This window comes from Lissotriton helveticus, chromosome 10, assembly GCF_964261635.1.
Source record: "Lissotriton helveticus chromosome 10, aLisHel1.1, whole genome shotgun sequence".
Lineage (NCBI taxonomy): Eukaryota > Metazoa > Chordata > Amphibia > Caudata > Salamandridae > Lissotriton > Lissotriton helveticus.
In genome coordinates, this window is record NC_136071.1 from 780,826,814 (window position 1) to 780,846,161 (window position 19,348).

Here is a 19,348-nt window from a genome sequence, read left to right on the forward strand (position 1 = left end):
CAGCTAAAATGTAATGAAGACAAATCTGAAATTCTACTCTACGGGCCGTTTCCCCCACATTTCAGAGAATCTCTGTGGTCTTCGGATACTCCATCTCCCAGCTCTTTGGGCAATCGGCAAAGAACCTGGGGGTATGGTTCGGGGAAGATCTAAAATTTAAGTAACATATTAAGAAACTTACAAGCGGTTGCTTTGGTACTCATAAAGCCCTCCGCAAATTTTTTCCTCTTCTTCCCAGAGTGGCGAAAGAAACAGTGACGAGAGCTCTCATTCTCTCTCGCCTCGATTATGCTAATGCCCTGTTCATCGGCATTCCGGCATATCTGACTAATCGCTTACAGATAATAGAAAATGCAGCTGCCAGACTCCTTTTTAATATCTCAAGAAAGACCACCGTCGGTTGCCATCTGTGCAGCCTTCACTGGCTTTCAGTCTCTCAACGGATTGTAATTAAGTCACTTACCTTTGCACACAGAGCTGTTTATGAGCAGGGCCCACTTTACCTAAGGAAACGTTTTTCGTTATCCCTTCCTAATCGCCCCCTCCGTTCTGCCACTCAATATCGGCTGGCTGTTCCACGCTTCAAACGTTCCCGTCTTGGTGGACAGTCTGTTGCCGTGAAAGCAGCAGCTGCCTGGAATTCTCTACCTTTGGCCCTGCGTGCTAATCAGAATTTTAATCTCTTTAAAAAAGCACTTAAGACCCATCTTTTCAAAATGGTGTTGTAACTCTCTTTCCTCTTCTGTAGTGCTGCCTCTTCAGAATCCCCCCCCACCGCGCTAGTATACTCTTGAGTAATTGAGCGTGCTATAAAACCACCTATAACATAACATAACATAATAAATCACTGGTGCCTTTGGACTCCCATTACCCCCTCACCGGACTACATAGCCCACTTTCATGCACTGATGGAAAGGACAGCTAAGAAACTAATCTCCCCAAGGAGTCAGCTGAGCAGCAGTGTTTCATCATGGACTTAAAAAAAACAGCCATGAAAGAACACAAAGTCTATTGCATTATTAGGCTTTGTATGATTGGAGGGGCTGATACTAATGAAAACACCAGCTACAATCCCAAGACCCATTTAGAGACAAAATGTAGGACCCCTGACTCTGACCTAACCTGTCTGATGGGCCGTCCGAAACCAGATTGTGTTATTGTCGCAGCAGCACATAGGTGATCTAACAAACCTGTCACACTTAAGCACCTCCTGACAAAGAAAATCGGTGACTAGAGAATGTAGGCTGCCAAGTTGGTTGTATGGTGGTGATCTCAATCATAGCTGCAAATGTATTGATCTTTTTGGCCAGTTAGGACTGTCAAATGTGGCATGATATCTTACCATTAATCTTGTTCATTCCGGTTTACAGATGAGAGCAAGACAATACTCAAAAACAATCCAATAAATTGTCTGCTGTTATTGATGGCAAAAATGAGCATTTCCAATGCAGTTTTCCACTAGCTATCAAGATCCGCTGTAATGAGAGAACATGGACGGCTGCCTTGCATGTCCTGCACAGAAGTGCAATTCGAAATCTTGTGCATGCCTTTTGACTGATTGATACTGTTTTGAAAAAACCTAGATGATGCCTTGAATATAAAAACTGGACACTGCATTAATCCTGGATACTTTGCTGTATAGAAGCCCTAGTTCAACCACTTTTTGTAGTGCCAGATGATCACATGCATACAAAGGAGGTCTAGCTCAGTATGGGGTAAAGGATCATCTTTTTACACCAATCTACACCCCCTTCCCCCTTGACAAAGTGAGTGTAATCAAGGTAAGGCTATGGGGAGGTGAGAAACACCCTTTTTTGTCTGTATGGGAGTTCATAACAATGGACTGGGTGCTGCAAAATATACACCCTTAGATTTATACAGACCTGGTAATCCACCCAGAAATGAACGGCATCTCTACTTTAGAGAGCTACATCATGTAATACTACTACTCCTCCTGAAAGGAGCAGTAGAGGCTGTCCCAAAATCCCAAATCAATCAGGTATTATATTCTAGATTATTTAAAAAAAAAATTAAAAAAAGCAATGGAGGCTTATTCTGGACATCCAGATATCCAACACATTCCTGGAAACAAAAATCAGTTTGCATGGTGATCCTCCAAGAAGTCCTTCTGATGCTTTGCGAAGAAGATATAAACTCATTGGACTTTAAGGATGCCTATTTGCCCATCATTATACATGAATAGTTTAGGACATGCCTTATTTTTTCAGTTTTAGGGCAGTACCACCAATTCAAGGCGCTCCCCTTCAGTCACAAGTTTGTACCTCATGTGAGAAGTTGGCCTGATATATGATGCTCACTAGTTCTAGTGATCACCTTGTATCAGTCCAAACAACCCTTATGGTGATTGGTTGTAAGTCAACCTTATAGACCAGCTATCCTAATGGTAGCATGGACAAAGCAGTCTTAGGCTAAACTCTTTTGGCATGTGAAGCCAGCTGTTTTACCACAATATAACCCCTTGAATACCAGATGAAAGGACACCACACAGGTTGTTATGAAAATAAACAGTATATTTATTAATAACAACACCTCTGAACTCTTTGAGGTCAGAGGGCTAAGCACATGACAATCTCTTACGAAAAATACGACAAGTTGCACAAAATTACAATGGTGCCCTAGGGGCACGCCAAACCATATACTAAGTAAGTGGGATGTGAAAGTCAATAAAAGGAATGGAGCTGTCCAGAGGCTGTAGGATCGATGGGACCACGCTACACTAACTCTCGGTAAGTAATAGGAGGTCCACGGAACGCGTGTGCAGAGTGAGAACTCGCACGCGAGATGCGTAACGTCGTCTATGGACAGTACAGTTCAAGTAAAAGGTGAGTACGGACAATCCTGACTAGTTAGGACAACAACGACTGTGGAATTGGACACTAGGACAGTTAGACTACCCTTGAGCACCGAAATGCTCTCGTTACCTCACCCACGGGCTGCGGGTGCATAGGTGCCAAAGTGTCGGGTTCTCGCGTTGAAGTCAATGGAGCCTGAAAGAAAAGATGCTGCAGGCGACCAGGAGGAAGATGTCCGGTGCGATCCAAGGGTGGATCGGTGAAGAAGAGGACCTGAAAGCAGAGGGGACAGTGTTCAAAGTCACTAGCCAGTGACCGGTGTGGAACCAGGAAGGAACCAGGTGCTGTCGTCGCGATCAGGTGAAGAGTGGACGCTTGATTCTGCAGCCACGTGGACCAGGAGGTATCTTCGACGACCAGGATGGAGGCACGAGCTGTCCCACGCAGGCTCTCGCTGTCGGCGGTGTCGGATCCGGGATTGGAGTCAACAGGCCTTGGCAAAGGCAACCCACGCGGTGAGTGGAAAAGACGTCTGGTGCGGACTAGGAGAGTCCGGGGTGCCCCTCTTTTGGAAGGGAGCAAGGGCCAGTCTGGAGCAACCAGACCAGCAGATTCAAAGGTTCATCATCTAGGAGGCCACTAGCCAGCCAGCAAGTGACCAGACAACGCGTCGAGCAGCAGACAAGAAGTTGGGCCCCACGCAGATCTCGTGGAGGCTGGAGGGCTGATCTTCGGTGCAGGAGCTGCTCGGGGCTGGGGCTTCTCAGTCCCCAAAGCACTTGGTCGAGTTTACCTCGGGAGTCGTGCTGGAAGCGAAGTGCAGTTTCTTTCAAGATGGCCGGTCCCACGTGTCTCGTCGCACCCACGGATCTCAGCTGTGCTGCAGATGTAGGTTGAGGTCGGAGAGGTCTGGGAATCCGGGTCTCGTCGGGCTCTGAAGTCTGGATCCTGGAAGGAAGACGACAAAGGGAAGCTGCTGGACGCTTGATGGTGCCTGCAGTTGCAGGGTGGACACTCCTTGCCCACAAGGGAGATTTCTTCAGTCTTCTGTGGAGCAGAACGTCGAAGTCCAGGGTTTCTTCTTGTGGAGTAGTTCAGGATTAATCTAATTTGGAATGGGACCAGCTCCTACCTTTATCCTGCTAAAGGGGGCTGCACTACTGACTAGGTCCCTCCCCTGGGTGGGACCAGGAAGGGGGGTGGCTACACTCCCTATCCTTTGTCCGGTTTCCCGCCAGAGCTGGGGCAGGGATGCCCCAGCAACTGGTTTGAACCGGTGTATGCACAGGACACCTTGTGTGCCCCAGGCATGTCTCATTCCCTTCAGGCCTGTCCTACCCAATACACAAAATCCTGTCTGGGGTGGTGCTAGCACCTCCAAGGCAGGAAACCCTTTGTCCAAGCCGCCCTCGCTGGAAGGACTCCCAGCAGCAGGAGGTCAGACTTGTGTCTGTGGTGGCAGCATCCATTTTGTGATGCCAAGGCTCGAGTTAACTTTAACCGGGGTTCACAGTTACATACATTTCGTGTCCCTCTAGAAGGGTGGAATGCTACCCCCGTCGCCAGAATTGGCGAGGGGGTAGTATTCCAATTCGTAGGACACCTTACTCGACATGTTTTGATAATGTTATACCAGAGTTAGCATTCAACCACGAGGTTGATAATGCACTTAAGAGTATATGGTATAGCGTTATCATGGAACAGCTATTAGGACTTGGTTCCGCAAGCTGCAGACAGGCTCAGCTCATGCCAGAGCACCATCTCACATAATTCCAAGCACTCTGCCTTCATGATTGTTAAGGCCTGCCATAGGAGTGACTGATAGGAGGATATGTGTCCATTTTAGGGTTAGATATAGGTATACTATATCTACAGCAAAGGGTGATTACACCACCTTGCCCCAGCTGTCATGCAGCCAGTTGTGTCGTTTTAGATGGCCAGCCAGGGGTGGCATAATACATGCTTCAGCCCCTGGTAGGCCCTGGGTACACCTATGCCCTGGATACCTAAGGTACCCTGTTACATGGACTGATAAGGTGGCCCAGTACCAATTGGTAAATGCACCTAAAGTACATGGTTGTCAATCTAGAGGGAGAACAGCTAGGCTGTGGGTCTGATTAGCAGGCCCACAGCCAGAGAAAGTCGTAAACCAGTGAAGCAAAAAGCAAAAATCTGGGGTGACCATAGGATTGCAGACCCCACTCTCCTACACCTCAGATTTTTACAAAGTGTCTAACATCCAATGCTGCGTTCCTGAGAAAGCAGGAATACCTCACCAGGTATACCCATGCTTAAATGATTAACCTGTCAAGTCTTCATCCAGGGAAGAGGCAACGGCACTGATACTGTACATCAAAAAATCTTCAACTGAACCAGCAATAAGTCTCCTGTTCTTGGGACCATTCCTGGATATGCAACTAGGAAAAGCCTTTATTTCAGATAGAGCACTAAAACTCCGAGCCTTGGCGAAAACCTTTGTGCCAATTAAACAATTATGGTGAGAGAATACAAATCTCTCCTGGACCTGATGTCAACCTGCATTGGGTTACTACCCATTAGCAGGCTCACAATGAGATCTGGAACTAGACAATCAGTGAAAGCAGATAAATAGTTTATAGGACAACATGGTCAAGCAGAGGAGTAGCCTCACGCAGATACTGCTCTGATGCAGATTTCCATCAGTCTTAAATGGGAACCTAACAGTCCAACCTTCATCTTACAGAATAGTCCTAACTATGGATATATCAAAAGATGGCTAGGGAGCCCATACGCAGGAGCTAACACGCAGAGGCCTCTAGTCCATCACAGAGAAAACCCTCCACATCTGAAAGAAACACTTTCGTGTTAGATTCCTTACCTTAGAATATCCCCAAGGGTCAGGCTGGATCCGGAAAGTTTTCGTCAACAGTACCCCTGCGTGTCGGTAGCCGTCGTCTGCGGCTCCGCATCAGTCATCGACGTCGTGGTCGCCGGAATGACATCGTCGCAGTACTTAGACGCCGCACTCGCGCGCTGGCGTCAGTTCTCTTTTTCTGCGCCAGCAAGTGCAGATCCGGGAAGAGCAGTACTCTAGTTATTTTTTGACTAACTTTTTGGATCTCTTTTGATCACTTTTCGAGTTGATTTCGACTCGCAGTACTGTTAGGGATGCCTGGTTTTAAACCTTGCGACGCCTGTCACCGATTGATGTCGGTGACAGACCCCCACCATCGCTGCCTTTACTGCCTTGGGGCCGGCCGCGATGACAAGTCGTGCCCCGACTGCCGGCCCTGACCTCGAAGGCTAGACAGGAGCGGTCCCGTAAGCTGCTCGAGCTCCGGCAGTCGGTTCCGCGCCGCTCGAGGTCTCGGTCGAGGAGGAAGTCGAGGGACCAGTCGCGGAGCCTCAGTCATCGCCGCTCGTCGAGTCACCACCACTCGTCGGGCTCCAAGTCCTCCGGTAAGTCTAGGCATTCGAAAAAGAAGTCGAAGAGGCGTCATCGCTCTTCGGACTCCCCCCGACGCTCGCGCGCCACCGCCGGGGGTTCGGGTGACACCGTCCGCGCTGCTCCGCTGAAGCTGCAGGTGCCGTGTCCAGCTCCATACCCGTCGGTCCCTGGGCTGCACGCGACGCTGGAGGAGATAAGTGCTTTCCTTGTGGCCATGAGGACTCCCTTCCCTCTGTCGGGACCTGCTGAGGCGCCTTCGGGCCCTGCGGGTCTGACTGGGAGCCCTGGTGGGCTGGCGACTCTGACCCCGGCGCCGTTGGGTGCTTCGACCCTGGCGTCATCGTCGTCTCCGGTCCCGACGCTGCAGGGCCTCACAGGATCCAGGCCTGGATCCACGACCCCTCCGCTGGTGCCGACCCCGAGGGTGTTGCTCCCGGTGCTGTCTCCGGACGACGCCGTCCCCGGTTTCAGCCCGGGTCTGGGTGCGATGCCGGAGCGGTTCCGCCTCCGACTGGTGAAAAATTCACCTACGACCCAGCTCCATCATTTTTGCCTGGTTTCCAGGAAATGGATGACGGGGAGGACTGGGAGGGGTCTGAGGACCCTCTGGCTCAGCAGTGCCAGTTAAGCTAGGACTGTGCAGATGAGCTGGGGAGGCCAGTGGTCTAGACGCTTCACCTGACACTGGATTCATCTCTCCTCCCTCCGTGGCTTTGGAGGAGGGGGCTACTTATAGCATGGTGTTGAACAGGGCGGCCAAGGCCTTGGCTCTTGAGCTCCCTGTCGTGAGGATTAACCTCCTCACTGAGGTGCTCAAATGGCAGGCATCTACTGCCGTTTAACGAAGCCCTCACCGACGGGCACCTGGTCCAAGCTCTCTACAGGCCACCGCCCGGCTCCAGGCTACCCCTGAGAGCCTGGTGATTCAGCCCTCTACGACCCAGACCGAATTCCCGACCGCTCCTCCGGATCGGGAATCCAAAAGGTATGATGAGTTTGGGAAAAAATTGTTCTTCTCTCTGAGTTTGGGGCTGCGGTCTGTCAACACTGCCTGCCTTTTGGGCCGTTACACCCACTCTATGTGGGATAAGGTTGCGGAGGTGCTGCCACAGTGTCCGGAGGAGGCCCGGACACAGCTCACCCTGGCGGAGGGGCGGGATGCAGCACGGTACTCGATTAGATGTGGACTTGACACCACGGACTCGCTGGGTAGAGCGATTTCCACAATGGTGGCGATTCGTCGCCACGCTTGGCTGCGGTCTGCCAACTTCTCGGGGGATGTCCAGGCCACGCTCATGGACATGTCCTTCGATGGCCGACGCCTCTTTGGCGACAAGGCGGATAGTGCGCTAGTGCAATTTAAGGACTCCAGGGCTACGGCCAAGTCCTTGGGCCTGGGCCAGCGCCAGCAAACTTTCGCTTTTCTCCCCAATCGTGGCCAAGGAAGGGGCGCCCCACACATCCAGCCAGCCACAGGCCGCAGAACCAGTCTCAACGCGGTCGCGGACGTGGTTACCGCCGTGGCGGTGCCAGGGGACAAGGGCAGGGTCACTCCACATCTGCTCCCGCAGCATCTGCCTGTAAGCCTTCTTAATCCGGCATTTCAGGCCCATTCGACGCCAGTGGGGGGCAGGGTTCGCCATCACCTCCTCCACTGGGGTACCATCACGTCGGACAGGTGGGTGCCGTAAATCTTCCGAAAGGGGCTACTCCCTCCCCTTCGAGGCAACACCTCCAGCCATACCACCGCAATACCACCGCATGTCGGGGGATCACTTGCAACTTCTGCAAGGGGAAGTTACAGCCCTCTTGGCCAAGGGGGCCGTTGAGCGCGTTCCTGGGCCAGAAGTAGGGTGTGGTTGTTATTCCCACTACTTTCTGGTTCCCAAGAAGGGCAAAGGAGGCCTACGCCCTATCTTATACCTCCGGAACGTCAACGGCTTCCTCCAGAAGGAGAAGTTCAAGATGCTGACATTGGCTCAGGTCTTAGCTGCCCTAGACCCTGGAGACTGGATGGTGGCATGTGACTTGCAGGACGCTCCTTTCCACATTCCCGTCCTGCCAGTCCACCGGCGCTACCTGCGGTTCACGGTAGGCCACGAGCACTTTCAGTTTACCGCGCTCCCCTTCGGCCTTACCAGCGCCCCTCGGGTGTTCACGAAAGTGATGGCGGTGGTCGCAGCTCATCTGCGCAGATCAGGGGTTCCATTCTTCCCCTATCTCGACGACTGGTTGTTGAAGGCGGGCTCGCCCCAGACAGTCGTCTCCCACCTCCAGACTACGGCCAACCTCCTGCAACTGCTGGGGTTCTCCATTTACGTGCCAAAGTCACACCTGTGCCCCTCTCAGAAGCTCCTCTTCATCGGAGCGGTTCTGGACTTGGCGCAGTTTTGGGTTTATCCCCCGAGCAGCGGGTTCGGGATATTCAGGGTCTGATTCCGATCTTTTAGCCTTTATCCCGGGTCTCGGTCAGGTTGATGCTGCGGCTCCTTGAGCTGATGGCCTCCTGCATCCTACTGGTGCATCATGCCAGGTGGCGGATGCGGGCTCTGCAGTGGGACCGGACATTTCAGTGGGCACAGCGTCAGGGCAACCTGTCCGACCACATCCTGATCTTGGAGGGCACTGCGAGTCAGTTGCAGTGATGGCTCACGAACCGCGATTGGGTCAGCGGCAGATCCATCTCCCTACCCCAACCGGAGCACGTAGTAGTGACGTATGCGTCCCTCCTGGGATGGGGGGCCCACATGGGAGAGGCGGAGATCAGAGGCCTCTGGTCTCCGGCGGAGTCCTGGCTCCATACCAACCTTCTGGAGCTGCGGGCGATCCGACTTGCACTAAAGGCATTCCTTCCCTCTGTCCGCGGAAGTGTAGTGCAGGTGTTCACGGACAACACCACCGCCATGTGGTACTGCAAAAACAGGGCGGGGTGGGGTCGTGGACCCTTTGTCAGGAAGCTCTACGCCTCTGGACATGGCTGGAACACCAGGGCGTCACCCAGGTGGTTCAACACCTGGCAGGTTCCCTGAATGCCAGGGTGGACAAACTCAGCCGCCGGTGCATGATGGATCACGAATGGCGTCTGAACTCGGACATGGCGCAAGGTCTCTTTCAGCAGTGGGGAGAGAACGCGTAATGTCATCAGATCTGCGCGTTCGAATTTCCAAGGCGGCACTCGCTCGGAGACGCTTTTCGTCGCTAGTGGAGCTGCGGTCTGTTGTACGCCTTTCCGCCTATACCACTTCTGCCCAGAGTGCTGAAGATCAGGCAAGACCGGGCCCAAGTCATCCTTGTGGCTCCGGACTGGGCACGAAGATACTGGTATCCCGAGCTACTCAGCATGTCAGTCGATCCCCCTATTCGTCTGTCTCTTCAGGAGGACCTTCTGTCGCACCAGCAGGGGACGGTCCTCCACCTGAACCTGTCCAGTCTCCGCCTACATGCATGGAGATTGAGCGGCGGCAGTTGAGGCCATTTGACTTGCCTCCTGAAGTCTGTGATGTGATTCTGTCAGCCAGGTGTCCCTTTACAAAATTGGTATACGCCTGCAGGTGGAACAAATTTTTGGCATGGTGCACAGCAAAGGCTCTTGATTCCCTCTCTGCCCCCCTTTCAGAGGTTCTCCTCTTCCTTTTTTCTCTTGCCCAGAAGGGCTCTGCTCTGGGCAATATCAAAGGCTACCTCTCTGCCATTTCAGCCTTCTTAAGGCTTCCTGATCAGCCTTTTCAGTTCAAGTCCCCTGTTGTAAATAGATTCTTGAAAGGCATCACACACATGTTTCCTCCTGTTCGCTTCGTGATGCCTCAGTGGGACTTGAACCTTGTAGTGACTTATCTGATGTGTGTTCCCTTTGAGCCACTTCATAACTGTCCTCTTCGTCTTCTGACTCTTAAAATTGCATTCCTGGTTGCCGTCACCTCTGCCAGGAGATAGAGCTTGAAGCTCACTCAATCTTCTAAACCTCCTTTCCTCTCTGTCCACCCGGACAAGGTTGTTCTGAGGACTTGTCCTTCTTTCCTGACCAAGGTGGTTACAGCCTTTCATATCGGGCAGTCCATCACCTTACCCACCTTCTTTCCACCTCCGCATCCCTCAAAAGGAAAAGAGAGGCTCCACCGTTTGGACACAAAACGTGCGATCTCCTATCTAGATCGCACCCGCCAGTTCCAGGTGGACGACCAGCTCTTTGTTGGTTACATGGGCGCTAAGAAGGGACGGGCGGTGCACATGTGAACCATCTCTCGGTGGGTCGTCTTGTCTATCAAGGTTTGCTACTCTTTGACGAAAAAGAAACCTCCTGTTGGGCTGTGCGCCCATTCCACTCGGGCCACGGCGGCTACTACTGCCCTGGGTTGGGGAGTCCCCTTGCAGGACATCTGTCAGGCAGCTACGTGGGCCTCGCTGCACACTTTTGCTAAGCACCACTGCCTGGACGGCCAAGTTGGGAGAGATGGCTTTTTCGACTGCTCCGTTCTCCAGGACGTTCTGGTGTGATCTTGGTTCGCAGACCCACCACCGGGTTGGTATTGCTGGGGTATCTATTCTAAGATAAGGAATCTAACACTAACCTGTTTCTTTCAGATGCACAAGTTACTTACCTTCGGTAACGATATATCTGTAAGAAACATTAGTTAGTGTTAGATTCCTTACCGCCCCACCCATCCTCCACGACCTGTGAACCGATATCTAGGGTTAAGGACATCCCTTTCAGGGCCCTAGTTTCCTGGTACCCGTGTCTGTTTCTGTCAAGGCTCTGCGTTCCTGGCGCGGAAAGCTATGTACAGAACTGACGTCAGCGCGCGAGGGCGGCGTCTAAGTACTCCGACGTCATTCTGGCGATCGCGATGCCGTCGACGGATGCAGAGCCGCCGACGCGCTGGGGTACTGCTGACGAAAACTTTCCAGATCCAGCCTGACATCTGGGGATATTCTAAGGTAAGGAATCAAACAGTAACTAATGTTTCTTACAGATATATCGTTACCGAAGGTAAGTAACTTGTGCATAAACATCCTGGAGCTACAGGCCATAGGGCTAGGCCTACAATCCTTCCTGGCAAGGCTACTGGACAAGCAATCCTCATCAAGACTGACAACCCAACATCAATGTATTACATCACGAAGCAAGTGTGGACGAGTTCCTGATCTGTCAGGCACTGCGGAACTAGACCAACTCCCACTAGATGAACATCACAGTGGAACACCTTCCAGGATGCCAAAATAACTAAGCAGAAGCACTCAACCTCACTTTTTAAGACTGCCATGAACGGGAACTCTAGTGAATAACATCTTCTGCAGATGGAATCTGCCTACTCTTGACCTGTTTGCCAGTATGCACAACAATAAATGCCGGAGCTATGCTAGCAAGTTCTGACAACAAAGTAACCTCCGGTCAATGCCTTTTCGATTAAATGATCATACGTCTTCACATATGCCTTTCACCAGTTTCACCTACTCCCCAGAGTACTGAGAAAGGCAAAGATTGATGGCCTTTCCCTCGTTCTAATTACCCCAAAGTGGCCATGCAAGTACTAGTGCAGTAAATGTCTGAGTCCATCCACACATCCTGCAATGCTACTGAAAATGCATCTCCTGCTTCTCTCAAGACACAACAGAGCGAGATTTCACTACAACTTCCAGTCACTTAGATTGACAGTCTGGCACTTGATCACCTATAGTTTGGCCATTTGGACATTTCGGCAGACTGTAGTAACATTTTGGTGCAGTCTCATGCATCAACAACCACAAATACTTAGAAGTGGAAGTGTTTCTGTTCTTTGTGTAAAATAAAGGCTCCCAACTAGTCTTCAGGCAGGCGCTTCAGTTCTTTCCATTTTTGCTGAAACTGGCCAAGAGTGGCCATAAGTATTCCAAGAGTCCATTTGGCATTGATTTCAAAATGTAAAAGTTCATAAAACACTAAGGATCATAAAACAGTTTAGGACAATACGTTTTAGGGATTTATCTACTATGCTGCGCCACATTCACAAGAACCTGCATGGCCTTTTTGTGGATTTTCTTTAGTATCTGGTTAAGGTTTAAACTCACTTTCATCCCAGGTGACACTTATTGCCACCATTCTTTTTAATCCAGTCCTCCGCATTTTAAATGTTTGTACCTTTTTGTAAATCTTCTAGGATTCACTTTGTGTCATAATCTGTGTCGCCTAGCCAGTTGATGAAGAAATACCCTCCTGCCTGATATTGTCGTCTTGTACCCTGTCCTGCAGTCGTCTGCAAAACATAACTGAGTACCCTGTGCACATGTCAAGCTTTAAGTATTAGTGTTGAAAGTGCCTACTCTGGTACCTGTTGCTTCAGTAGAAACGTTTGTTGGTAGAATTCGACCTCTCTTACTTAAAAACCTCCTTTACACACATGTGGCTTTATATTCAGGCACATGATCATAGCACCATTTTTAACACAGATTCAATAAGTTGCACTACTGAGCCTCTTAGTCGTCTCTCCTGCAGTGTTTAATGTATGTGATCATCATAAAGGTCCATTACTAAGCCTCTGAGCCATCTTGCCGATAGCGCTTAAAGTGTAGAATTAGTTTTACTAAGGTGCACTCCTCAGACTTTTAGCCATGCCGCAACCAGTGATTACACAACGGGCTCAGCTTTGAAACGCTAATAAATAAAAATACAACCACACTGGATCAACAAATATTTACAAAACACATTACGAATGCAGCTTTTATTAGTCAGACCTATTGGCATTGCCAGTGCACATTACTTTATTTCTCAACACCTGTTGGTCAATTCAAACGTTTGCTAATAAAATCATTTTACAAGTTTTCCCTGATGATGAAGAAGAAATTGTATATATTCTGAAATGTCAAAGTCTTTAGTTGGTGAAACTATAGATTGCGTTAGTGCCAGAAAACCAGTATGACAAGTCAGTAGAGGTATTACATCCATTAATAATTAAGACTCATTGACAAAAACTGATAATTTGGCGTTTATATTAGTAGCAATATAATGTCATTGTTTTTAGTGGGAATGCACAATTGAAATCTGTATTCAATGGTGTTGATTCTGATTAATTTAAACCAAAATTATTTCTAAACATATGCAAGTGACGATGTTTTTCATATCCTATTATTTATCTTTGTGCAGAAAAAGTCCATGAAATGGAGAAGGAACACCTAAATAAGGTGCAAACTGCAAATGAAGTCAAGGTGGGTGTTTTATATTGCAGATGATCTTTGTGATCTAGACATTCCTTAAATTTGGATCTGTTTATGGGAGTTCTAAACTACCTTTATTTTATCTGTAGCTTGCTGTTGAGCAGCAAATTCAGAGTCATCGTGAAGCCCATCATAAGCAAATTAGCAGTCTGAGGGATGAGATTGAAGCCAAGGAAAAACTTATCACTGACCTTCAGGAGTAAGTATTTTGCAAGATAAACGTCTGTATGTGTTCTGTTGTCTGCTACTTGTGCTTTGTTGATCCTGTGAGCACCTATCCTGTAGAATGTACAATTAGAATTTGTGTGTGCTCGCACAAAGTACTTGTATGCTGTCTTGTGTTCTTCATTCTGAAGTACTATGAAAATCACAAACATGGAAGTTTATCGATTTTTTCGTAATTGTAAATTTGCTTGTACTTCTACAAAAGGTTCATGTTCACAAACTAGCTGGAGAAAAGAATTCTAACTGCAGGGTTTGGTACATTGCTGATTTTCAGTTTTTGTGCTCAATATAAACGGTAAGCCGCTTTTAAATCTGTCTGGATTAACTAACATCTGAGACCATCATGAATTATTTTGGTTATGCATTTTGCAGTGTATATGAAAGTGTAGTATCCTTTAGTCTAACATCAAATCGATTGATGAAGACAAGGCTTATATCTAATTAAAAAAAATCATAACATAAAGTACAAGCCATATAACAACAATAAACATCATCTATCTACTGGTGGTGTTGTTGGTCCTTCCTTATATGAATGTGTTGAAATGTATTTAAGTATAAATGCAGAACTAGCAGCATGTGTAACTTGCAGCTTTGAGGAGCTCTTTCTCCTGTTGGTATTATCTTCGTCTTCACAAAGTTCCATATTTGAGAGTGGAAGGTTTTTGATCCGTCAACATATTAATATGTTGTTTAATGCCAAATACATTTAATGGAGAGATTAGTGTCTTTGTACGCTTTGCATTATTCTCATAGCAGCTTACAGCTGAAATGTAACTTACAAAAGGAGTCCTCTGTTAAAATTTGACAAGGACTACTTAAATCACTGCAGGCTGATGAATCAACAGAATTTTCTCTTAGTTGACAATATAGACCGGGTTATTCCGAGATTGCAGGATTCCTGAAATGAAATAATGATTTAACTCCTTCCGTGCTGATGACGGAACCGCTCCTTCATCAGCCGCGGTAGCGCTGTGCTGATGACGGAGCGGTTCCGTCATGGCCCGCCCGACGCGGCGCTGATTTCGCGCCTGCACGGCGCGTTCTATTGAGTGGGCGGGGCCATGACGGAACTGCTGCGTCCCCTTAGCGCTGCTGCAGAATATCCGCCGCAGCGTACCTTTCAAGGAACACCGTCTTTAAGAAACATGTTTGTAAACATCCTGACTGATCTCAAATATAGTTCCTAAACAGAGGATTTACCATTCATATTGAGAATCCTGGAAAAATGTGATCTAAGTATTTCACAGCAAATGAAAGTTGCAACCAATCTCATGTCCTGCCAAATGCCTTTCAGGAAGGGAACTCTGTTGGACAATCAGTGCTCAGAGGGCGCTGTGTCTCACAGGGTAGCTAATTAAGCAAACTTTTACCAGCCTAATTTGTGAAGTTCTCATTTCCCAAATATTTAATAACTCAGAAGTCAGCTTTTATGCTTTATGAAGTGATTAATCTTTATCCTGCAGGACATATTTGATTTCAAGAGTTTGACTGAAACCACCTGATTTGGAATGTTTAGTTTAATAAATCAACAGTGGTGAAGGAATAGAAACATTAGTTAGGCCTATGTGACATGTTAAGAGACTGACAAGGTCAAACATCATTTTACTGATGTAACTTTTTGTCTCAAGTCCACAGGCATCCCTCTCTCCATCGCTCTTCCATTCCTATCTGATAGAAACATCTAGCCGCAGATTCCTTAACTTTGAATTTCCCAGGAATCCAGAAGATTTTTCTTGGAACAGTACCCCTGCGCACCAGTACGTGGTGTTGGTCCACTCTACGTGACATTGTTCAAGACGGCTGCACCGTATTGACCCTTGTGTCACCTATACTTTGCACCAACTTGGCACACTGACGTCACAACAAATAAAGGTTTCCTAATATCTGAAGTCACAACACTTGAAACCTATAAGTTACCCTTATGGCATGTCTTTCAGTCTAGAAGGCAGGGTGCTTAGTTACAAGTGTAAGGGTGCCCCTACATAAGCAGGACACCCATTCGAACCCTGGAGTCGATTGTCCAGGCTTTATTGGTGCGGTCAGCCATTTAATACATATATTGGACATCAGTCATTATGAGATATCTAACTATATAGTAGCTGCACCGAACCCAGTCGTGTTTGGTATCAAACATGTTGGAATCATACCCCAACACAGATTCCAGTGTTGGAAGTATGATCCTATGCACTCGGGGGGGCTCCCTAGGGGTACCTCCCTTACTCCCGGTAACAACCTTTCAGTGTCTGCAAGCAAGCTAGTGCTGATGCCAACCACAGACCCGATTCTGCCCTCCTGCTGCTGAGCCAAGCTCGAGCAGGGGGCGGTAGAATAGGTTTCCTGTCCCTGGTAGGTGTGACTACCTCCCAGACAGGACTTAGTATATTGGGCTGGGGTCGGGTTGCTTGCCAGCGCCACCAGACTGCTTTGAAGGGCACATTTAGAGCTCACCTTGCATATTCTGGTTTGAACCAGTTCAGGAACCCTTGGTTCCTGCTCTGGTGCAAAACTGGACAAAGGACCTGTGAGTATTCTCCCCTACGTCCACCCCCTACTCTGGGAGGGACCTACCCCAAGTCATTCTATCCCTTCCTTAGGGTACTTCAGGCCTGTCCTGTGGGTAGGTCCTCATTTTTGGAATGGGACAAGACTCATCCCTGAAACTACAGCCCTCTTCAATCGTCTGGAAACTTGGACTCCGTTGGACTCTGACTGGAACCGAGACTGCATCAAGGAAGACTCCTTCTGCTTCTGTTCTTGCTGTTCTTCAAGTCCTCTGCGTAATCTGTGACTGTGCTTCATCCAGGTTCTTCAACAGATCTGTGGGCATTAAGGACACTCCCCTACATCTACAGGTACCGCAACAAAGCTGACTGGTCTGCTCCTCTTGTCGTCCTACGGACTTCCAAAGCCCAGCAACACAGGTGGCGGTTCCTGTCTTCTCAGTAATTTTGAGGACTGTATCCCTCGCCGTGCTGCTGGGACCAAACCCCTGTGCACTATTTCGACTTGCCGTTGCCAATGCTTGTTGGCTCTGCACTCCAAAGATCTTCAGGGAAAAATCTTCTGCCCCTCATCTTCTGAAGATCAGCGTCCTCACTGCATCCTCTGCCTCCACCTCCATCTTTGGTGAGCTGCCTGAGGTCCTCTTGCGACTCCTGTGCCTTCGGCCTGTGTGTCCTCTTGAGGGCTTTCTCTTGCTTCAGTGGGCTCCCCTGCTTGCTCAGTCCTGTTCTGACTCTCCAGCACTTGGGGAGTCCCTTGCTGGTTTCACGTTTGCTCCTTTTCGTTATCCACACCATTTGTGGCTACCAAGGCTTGTTAGTGATCCCGCCGGACACCGACTACCTAGACACCGATTTCCAACATGGAACATCTCATGCACGGCTCCTGGTCTTCCTCTGCGTCGCCGGGTTCCCACAGCTGCAGTCTGAAGGCCACCATTGTCCCACTTGAACCTCTCGACATCGGTGGGCATTGTGTTTTCGTGCCCCCTGGTCACCTCCGAGTGGCATATACTCTGTCCTCTCTGCTTGGAGGTTCTTCACTTCTAGAATCCACCCTTGGATTCCCCCGGACTCCTACCCCATCTTCTCCAGAGGCATCTTCTTCGAAGTCTCCCATTTCTGTCTAACGCAGGTTGCGACATCACTTCACCCCTATGCACCTGGCTTCCCTGGTGTAGGTAACTTGGTTCATGGGGAATCCACGGGCGGGGTGGTTCTCCAACCTTCTGTCTTCCAAAGGGTTTCTTCGGGGTCCTCCTGCAAGCGTCCTTATTCTTTAAAAAAACTGCAACTGTGACTTCTCCATTGACTTCCATTGAGCACGCAGCTGTGTTCCCACTCTGCTCACAGCCTCCGTGGGGTTCCTGGTTACTTACCTAGGGTGGGTCCCTGTGTCTCTGGCTCCTCTGGTCCAAGTCCTGTTCTCACTTTCAATTTGCATTACACTTGCTTAATATATGGTTTGGTCTCCCACTGGACACCACTGTATTCTGTGCTACTTACTTAAGTATTCTTGTCTATTGTATTGATACCGCCAGGTAGGAGATACACCAATGTGTTAGTGATAGTGTGTCTAATAAATGAGACCTATTTTTATAAATATGGATATGGTAACCGGTTTGCATCTATCGGCGCTCTGCAATGACTATAGGAAAGTAGTATTGAATGTGTTATGCACACGTTGCTCAAGGACAAGGGTTGGTTACCATACAACCCAATTTAGCTCCTCAACAGAGGGGCAATCAATATTCAATGGATAATCCGAGCACTGAAATTGTACAAAAATGTGTCAATGTCCAAACAAGGTAGATGATAGTAAGTCCACTTTAATCCATGTACGAGTCAATGGGTAGACAATCCCAACTGATCTCCACATCAGATGAGACATCCATACAACCAACGAAAGGTTTCCAACATTAATGGTGGGTCTTGGCCATCATAAAGCAGCATGGATACATCATAGAATATATCCAGAAACCTCCATACCATCTGCCTGTCAGAAGGTCATCGTTTTGGCCACCACACGTGTGGAAGGGTATGCTCAGATGTGAGTCCCTTGCTCACTGCACCATCAGGATTCAAGCAAGCCGGGCCGAAGACGGCTGTAATGCCAGAAACCGGTCCCCGGAAGCCCATTTCCTTTCCAGTAAAGAATTGGCTTGGTAGTTTGGTCTGCCCTGTTCCCATGATGCACTGGGCCAGGGTCAGACTAATTTGCATGTAGCCAGGTTCTGAACTGGGATGGTGCAGTGAGCTAAAAAACGGTGATGGATCAAGCCCTGATCTTTTGACTGGGTAGGAGTGTTCTGCTTAATTCAGATACTCTGTCCATCACCACCCCCTTTTGAATTGTCAGAAGGTCATAGCAGCATCTTCAGCTGTTGAGAGGAAATCAAATCCCTGATTTCCAAGAGAGCAATAGAAGAAGTCCCACAAAGCTGCAGACATAGAGGTGTTTACTTCAACTTCTTTCTGCTGAAGAACAATGGAAAATAAAGGCAGGTGTTCGACTTGAGGCAGGTCAAGAAGCACCTAAAAGACAGTCATTCAGAATGATTACATACGCTGCAGGATATAATTCAGATGTTGAAGAAAGAAGACCATATGATATTGTTTGATCTGCTAGACACCTTTTTCCATATACCCATACATGTAAAGCAGGGGGGGATATCTCAGAATCGAGGTGGCAGGAATTCACTACAATTCAGTATTCTATCATTTGACCTGAAGTCTGCCCTGAGAATTTTTACCAGATGCATGGCTACCGTAGCAATCTACCTGAGAAGGAACAGCCGTCAGGTATTTCTGTACATGGATAATTGACTGTTAAAAGCAAATTCTCAGAAGGCTGCAAAGGACTCTAAAATGACATACCTTCAACTCTTCACAGACTTCTTCCTCCACATTAACAAAGAGAAATCTTGTATAACTCCTGACACAACAATCAATTTTCTGGGAGCAGTTATGAAAACAAAGATTTGCAAGGTATATACATAAGAAAAGGGTTGCAAAAATAATGACATTGGGGATGACCTATGAAGGAAAAGGTCCACTTCAGTAAGGCAATTTAAATAGTTTCTGGGAATGATATCATCATGTATTCCTCTCATTCCAAACTGCTGTTTGTACATGAGACCGCTACAGGAACAACTGGACAAAGGACACTAGCTATTTCGATTTTGTCCTTATAA

General features: G+C 48.4%; 1 protein-coding gene across 2 annotated transcripts in view; it reads left to right on the forward strand.

The window, feature by feature from the left end:
- Positions 1–19,348, forward strand: part of KIF5B (kinesin family member 5B) — a 795,256-nt gene that overhangs the window by 469,635 nt on the left and 306,273 nt on the right. For both annotated transcript variants that reach the window (XM_078663342.1, XM_078663343.1), the window contains exons 18-19: positions 13,358–13,419; positions 13,518–13,627. In XM_078663342.1, the coding sequence (XP_078519468.1) occupies positions 13,358–13,419; positions 13,518–13,627 (172 nt within the window). The remainder of the gene's footprint in view (positions 1–13,357; positions 13,420–13,517; positions 13,628–19,348) is intronic.